Here is a 6,872-nt window from a genome sequence, read left to right on the forward strand (position 1 = left end):
GCAACGAGAGAGTAAATTACCCACGGTTTCATTTTAAAAATCATGAAAATACAATACTACCTCATTTTCCAAAGGCATCTATAGCCGAATTTCTGTGACTCGTTTTTTTTAACATAAGCATGAAAACATGGCTTTGGAACTCACTTGCAGGGAGATGTTTCTGCAGTAGGGAGCGCTATTCGCACACAGTTTGCATTAAATCTACACCAGAAGAAGCTCACCAATGCATAAGTGTGCAGTATCAACTATTATAACAGGTGAAGTAGTTTTCAAAAGATGTTGGGTTAAATTGTCATTTAATGTGAGATTCCTATTAAAAACTTTTATGAAAACAAAACATATATAAGCTGCAAATACAATCGAAAGTAGGTCTAAGCTGCAGTGGACTGAGTGTTTTGGTTGGTTGTTTTTTTCTTTCAGGAAAAATAATTTTTTTTTTAATTATACTAATTATTTTTGTGTCTCACCCAAAATGTCATACAGTACCAAACAGCACAGGCATCTATTTAGGACTAGCTACAACTAAACATGCTCTGAAGTGGTGCTACTGCTGCTTTAACCCTAATACACGTGCTAATGGCTATACACATCATCATTCGATTGGTTACCACTTGGTCCATGGGGTCATTAGAGTAGTAGTTTTCGGCATGAGTGCAGCGGATCCAGGCTGGTTTCAGTAACTCCTCCTCCTCCTTCTCCTCATCGTGCCTCTGATCGGAGGATATCTCCTCTGACTCTCTGCTGCTCCTGGTGGAAGTGTAGCTCCTCTCTCTGTTTCCTCCCTCACTCCTCCGCTCTCTTTCTTCCTCCATTCGCCCCCGCTTTCTCTCTCTGCTGGCCGAGCGACTGCGTGGCCTCTTCCGGTGTCTGTCTGAGGAAGGAGAGCTTCTACTGTCTCTGTGCCGATAGCGCTCTCTAAATGGGAAACAAAGAACCCAGCAGTTCAGAGGGGATTCACACTGCACACTCTTTTTTTTCCCCTTGTGGGCTCACCCTGTGTTTTTGAACACTGCTACAACCGTCACAAGATTCACTTACTTCCCGGAACAGCCAAGAAAAGCACAATTAAACATTTTCCCCACGTCTAGCACTATAATAACTCAGCCCCAGGCTGCCTGCAGCAACACTCTACACCACTTCAACAGGAAATGCAGGGCTAAATTGTTTTTCAGCAAAACTGCTCTCAGCTGAACGGGCGGGGCTAAACTGCTCTCAGTCGAACGGGCGGGGCTAAACTGCTCTCAGTCGAACGGGCGGGGCTAAACTGCTCTCAGTCGAACGGGCGGGGCTAAACTGCTCTCAGTCGAACGGGCGGGGCTAAACTGCTCTCAGTCGAACGGGCGGGGCTAAACTGCTGTCCGTCGAACGGGCGGGGCTAAACTGCTCTCCGTCGAACGGGCGGGGCTAAACTGCTCTCAGTCGAACGGGCGGGGCTAAACTGCTCTCAGTCGAACGGGCGGGGCTAAACTGCTCTCAGTCGAACGGGCGGGGCTAAACTCAGCAGGGCTAAACTGCTATAAGCTGAATGGGTGGGGCTGAACTCTTGTAGCCCACATGTGCAGAGTTAACCTGCCGTGTGATGAAACTGCTGTGGGCAAAATGGGAGGGGCTAAACAGCTGTAGGCTGAATGGCCAGGTAGGTAAACTGCTATGCGCCGAATGGGCAGCCATTAGGAAATATTTCAATAAATGGACTGTACGGACAAACAAAGTAAATTATTCACGGATCATGGTTGGTGTAACTGGTGTAATACAATATATCACTGCTGTAAAAACATGAGCTTATAAAGGCTATAATGATTTTCTCTCACCTTTAGTCTGTTACTGGTTTACAACCTTAATGTTGTCCATTACAGTGTGTTAACTCCACAGCACCTCACCTGCTGCGCTCTCGGCTCCGGTGCCTCGGAGGCGTTCTTCCTCTCTCGTGTTCACTCCTGTACCTCTCTGTCCTCCGTCTCTGTACCTCTGGACTCCTCCCTCGGTCCTTTCTCTCTCCTCCATACTCCGCTTTATGCCTCTCTCCATGCCCGCTGTACCCGTAGCTCTTGTGGCGGTGCTCCTCATGCCGCCGCGGTCGCTCGGGTGACCGTGACTTTTCCCCTTTGTACTGCGGCGGGTGCCGAGGGAAGTGTTCCGGTTTAAAGGAGCTGCCTTCAGGCTGGGGGTAACCGGGGTTAAAGGTGGGGGGAGGGGGGAAATGGGGCTGCGGTGGGTAGCTCATGGAGTAGGGGGGCTGGTAGGGCATGGAGGGTGGCATTGAGGGTGGCACCGGTGGCAGAGGCGGGGGCGGTACTGAGGAAATCATGTAGGGATTTGATCCTTGAGACTGCGCCACGTTAGTGGAGGAGCCAGGCAGGGGAGGTGGGGGGAAATTCGGAGGTTCGGGGAAGCCCTGTCGGAGAGGAGGGTTTGGGAAGGGGGGGCGGATGGGGCACTGACTCTGAGGGCCCTGGGACAAGGCGGGTATGGGGTAGGGCATGAATTCAGGACGCGGGGGCATGTAGCTGTTGGCGCCCTGCACACTGTACCCAGAGCAGTGTGGCGCAGGGGGGTCGTATGGGTAGGGGGGCATTGGGGGCTGGGGGGTGGGCAGACGCAGGCCAGTGGGGCGGTAATTCTGAGGAGAGCCGTGCTGGCCTGGGGGAGGCCGTCCACGGGGACATCCGCGACCCGAGTGAAAAGACATTTGCTGAAAGGAGAAAAGGAAAAGATAAACCAACGTTTTTATAATCGCTACAAATACCAACGTTAGAACTTTTATGAATCTTATGACCATTATAGTGTGCAGGCACTATAAATGAAAAGTTCTTAGTGCGGATGTTTTAAAGTTGCTCAATAAAAAGAATTAACCAAACTTTTAAAAATGTAGAGTTGATTAAAGTTCAGGAGATACAAGAGCAACAAAAATCTGTGAGGATCACGTGTGTAAATCAATGTAGTGAAAAGGCTTGTATTTGGCATTCTTTTCTAATTTAATAAAACATTTGCCAGATTTTGGAGCCACTGTAGATGTCCGATAGTAGACAGACACCAACATGAAGTAGTAAATTCAGCTATTTTGAGCTACACCTACTGCTGACAGAGGCATTTAATTGCACAAACACAGCATTGCCAAAAGAATAGGACGCTGGAAAGGAGCTAAACATCAAACATCAGTCCCCGACCTCAATGCTATTGTGACTGAATGCAATCAAATCCTCACAGCATCTAGGGTAAAGCCTTGCCAGAAGAGTAGGGGCCTGTTACTGCACCAAAAGGGGAAACAAACTCTTTACTAATGGACTTAGGCTGCCTTGAAAATTGCTTTTGGTGACGTACTATTTTCAGTAGTACCTATACAACTTTGGGAGACCTTCATCAATGGTCATATTTTTGGGTGGTGGACCACTCTCAACCCAGCACTGATTCCAGCAACACCGCTGTGCCTGATCCACTCCTACCTGCACCACACACTGCTGCGCCTAGAATGCTCCACCCACCAGATAATATGTGATAAACAGAGGTCCTGTGGTCAGGATCTGGCCAATAATGAATGGGGCAGCTACACTGACCATATAGGAACGCTTTAAAGTTCTATGATTACAGAATGTAGTCCATCTGATCCCCAACAGGACCCTCACAGAGCAGGTACTATTTGGGTGGTGGATCATTCTCAGCACTGCAGTGGTGGTGGTGTCTTAGTGTGTGTTGCGCTGGTATGAGCGGATCAGACACAGCAGCTGTTTTTAAACACCTCATTGTCGCTACTAGCCTGAGAAAAGTCCACCAACCAATATATCGAGCTCGCAGCATCCTGTGACCATGATGAAGGACTAGAGGATGACCACCACAGACAAGCAGCAATAGATGAGCCGTTTTCTCTGGCTTTACGTCTACAAGGTAAACCTGCTAGGTTCATCTAGCAGAGTGGACAGTGACTGGACAGAGTGTTTAAAAACTCCAGCAGCACTGATGTGTCTGATTCACTCAGAGCAGCAGAACACACATTAACATGCTACCACCATCACAGTGGTGGTCCTGACCACTGAAGAACAGGGTAAAAGGGGGCTAACAAAGTATCACAGAAACAGATGGACTACAGTCTGTAACTGTAGAACTACAAAGTGCAGCTATACAGTAAGTGGAGCTGATAAAATCGGTCAACAGCGAAGTTATAAGAAGTCCATAAAGTGGCCAGTAAGAGGAAGTATAAGACAGGGGTTTCTAATAAAGTGGCCAGTGAGCGGAAGCGTAAGGGAGGTGTTTCTAATAAAGTGGCCAGTGAGTGGAAGTATAAGGCAGGGGTTTCTAATAAAGTGGCCAGTGAGTGGAAGTATAAGGCAGGGTTTCTAATAAAGTGGCCAGTGAGTGGAAGTATAAGGCAGGAGTTTCTAATAAAGTGGCCAGTGAGTGGAAGCATAAGGCAGGGGTTTCTAATAAAGTGGCCAGTGAGAGGAAGTATAAGGCAGGGGTTTCTAATAAAGTGGCAAGTGAGTGGAAGTATAAGGAAGGGGTTTCTAATAAAGTGGCCAGTGAGAGGAAGTATAAGGCAGGGGTTTCTAATAAAGTGGCAAGTGAGTGGAAGTATAAGGCAGGGGTTTCTAATAAAGTGGCCAGTGAGTGGAAGTATAAGGGAGGGGTTTCTAATAAAGTGGCCAGTGAGTGGAAGTATAAGGCAGGGGTTTCTAATAAAGTGGCCAGTGAGTGGAAGTATAAGGCAGGGTTTCTAATAAAGTGGCCAGTGAGTGGAAGTATAAGGCAGGAGTTTCTAATAAAGTGGCCAGTGAGTGGAAGCATAAAGCAGGAGTTTCTAATAAAGTGGCCAGTGAGTGGAAGTATAAGGAAGGGGTTTCTAATAAAGTGGCCAGTGAGTGGAAGTATAAGGCAGGGGTTTCTAATAAAGTGGCCAGTGAGAGGAAGTATAAGGCAGGGGTTTCTAATAAAGTGGCCAGTGAGAGGAAGTATAAGGCAGGGGTTTCTAATAAAGTGGCAAGTGAGTGGAAGTATAAGGCAGGGGTTTCTAATAAAGTGGCCAGTGAGTGGAAGTATAAGGCAGGGGTTTCTAATAAAGTGGCCAGTGAGAGGAAGTATAAGGCAGGGGTTTCTAATAAAGTGGCCAGTGAGAGGAAGTATAAGGCAGGGTTTCTAATAAAGTGGCCAGTGAGTGGAAGTATAAGGCAGGGGTTTCTAATAAAGTGGCCAGTGAGTGGAAGTATAAGGCAGGGGTTTCTAATAAAGTGGCCAGTGAGTGGAAGTATAAGGCAGGGGTTTCTAATAAAGTGGCCAGTGAGTGGAAGTATAAGGAAGGAGTTTCTAATAAAGTGGCCAGTGAGTGGAAGTATAAGGCAGGGGTTTCTAATAAAGTGGCCAGTGAGTGGAAGTATAAGGCAGGGGTTTCTAATAAAGTGGCCAGTGAGTGGAAGTATAAGGCAGGGGTTTCTAATAAAGTGGCCAGTGAGTGGGAGTATAAGGCAGGGTTTCTAACAAAGTGGCCAGACCTCTGTGTACCAAGTTACATCCGACTTTTTTCAAGCCCCTACAGTCACATTTAATCCACAGATTAGAGAAAAGACAAAAGCTGAACCGTCCGTCTGGAATCCGTTACACTCCCCGCGCAGTAAAGCCTCCTCTCAGTCACAGGTGATGCTCAGACCACGCAACTACAGTCGCTGCCAACACAACCTGTACGCCCTACTGCTTTAACGCGGTGTCAGTGAGGTCTGACCAGTTTTCTAAGACCGTGCAGGTGTAGTCCAGCCTTCCCTTCATCATAAAAACATCCACTTATAAAATAAATAAAAACGCGTCTCACCTTCACCGCTGCAGCCCGGTCTGTGAGGCTAATGTGCTAACAGCTAACGAACGCTAACAAAGCAACGGCTCGACGTGGAAGACAAAAGCTAGAAAATATATAAAGTGAGTAAATACGTCATATATAAATATAAAAGTATCTCCCCATCTGCATTTTGCCTCCTATAAAGCCGCTTTCTTATTCCAACTAGGCTTTCTAACAGGTCTCATTAGCTCACTGGGCTAACGCTACATTCACCTCCTGTATATCTGTGGGCGGTCAAACTGCGATTTCTAGCCGAGCCTCTAAAGCTGCGGGACACAGCTTGGCCAATCAAATCGCGGGGTGACGGCCGTAGATATACATACCTAGATGGAGCCAGGCAGGCACGTCAACAGCGCCGCCATAATAGGGCGGTCAACATCGCTGCTATAGCCATAGGACTATACAAGCAGTGATCCACGCTCATGTCTGTGCTATGTTCATTGTTTGTGTGATGTTTAACGTGTAGATGTGGTCGCGTGGTCAGTGAGAGCCAGAGAACCTGCTGATGTGGTTGTTTTCCTTCTGGGTTTATATTGAGCCCATTTCATTTAATAGTCCTTACACGCCTGTGCAGCTATTTCAGGCACTACAAAGTGACTGCTGCACCATTAAGCTTGGTTGGCGTAGTGGTTAACACCTCTGCCTTCTACGCTGTAGACTAGGGTTCAATCCCCCACCTGGGTAACCACCCTACACTAAACCAATAAGAGTCCTTGGGCAAGACTCCTAACACCACTTTCGCCTACCTGTGTAAAATGATCAAACTGTAAGTTGCTCTGGATGAGAGCGTCAGCCAAATGCTGTAAATGTTGTTACATCCTGGCTAGAGCATTAGCGCTAAACATACAAGGAAAACTGGAGCAAGAAGCCGGCAAATAGGAAGCCAACAGTAGCTTTGTCCTTCTGTGTCTTAAGATCAGAAGGGATTCACACGCTGGCTGGGTTTACACGCATTGATTTTTGCCAATCCGAATCGGATTACAGACTCAGACCGAGGTGTTTATGCTCACTCTGCTCAACAATCTGGTGAAAATCTTCGTTTACGTGCTCGCTA

At 47.4% G+C, this 6,872-nt stretch overlaps 1 protein-coding gene across 2 annotated transcripts in view; it reads right to left on the bottom strand.

Annotated features, from left to right (window-relative positions):
* drosha (drosha ribonuclease III) overlaps positions 1-6,044 on the bottom strand; it is a 241,172-nt gene extending 235,128 nt beyond the window's left edge. The window contains exons 1-3 of one of the 2 annotated variants that reach the window (XM_037544472.1): positions 5,795-6,044; positions 1,881-2,692; positions 609-915 (exon numbers count right to left, since the gene is read on the bottom strand). In XM_037544472.1, the coding sequence (XP_037400369.1) occupies positions 609-915; positions 1,881-2,689 (1,116 nt within the window). In that variant the 5' untranslated portion in view covers positions 2,690-2,692; positions 5,795-6,044. Of the gene's footprint in view, positions 1-608; positions 916-1,880; positions 2,693-5,794 lie in introns of those variants that run through there. The other variant, XM_037544473.1, reaches the window with a different exon arrangement.
* Positions 6,045-6,872: the final 828 nt, after the last annotated feature.

The sequence above is a fragment of the Pygocentrus nattereri genome, chromosome 13 (assembly GCF_015220715.1).
Source record: "Pygocentrus nattereri isolate fPygNat1 chromosome 13, fPygNat1.pri, whole genome shotgun sequence".
NCBI lineage: Eukaryota > Metazoa > Chordata > Actinopteri > Characiformes > Serrasalmidae > Pygocentrus > Pygocentrus nattereri.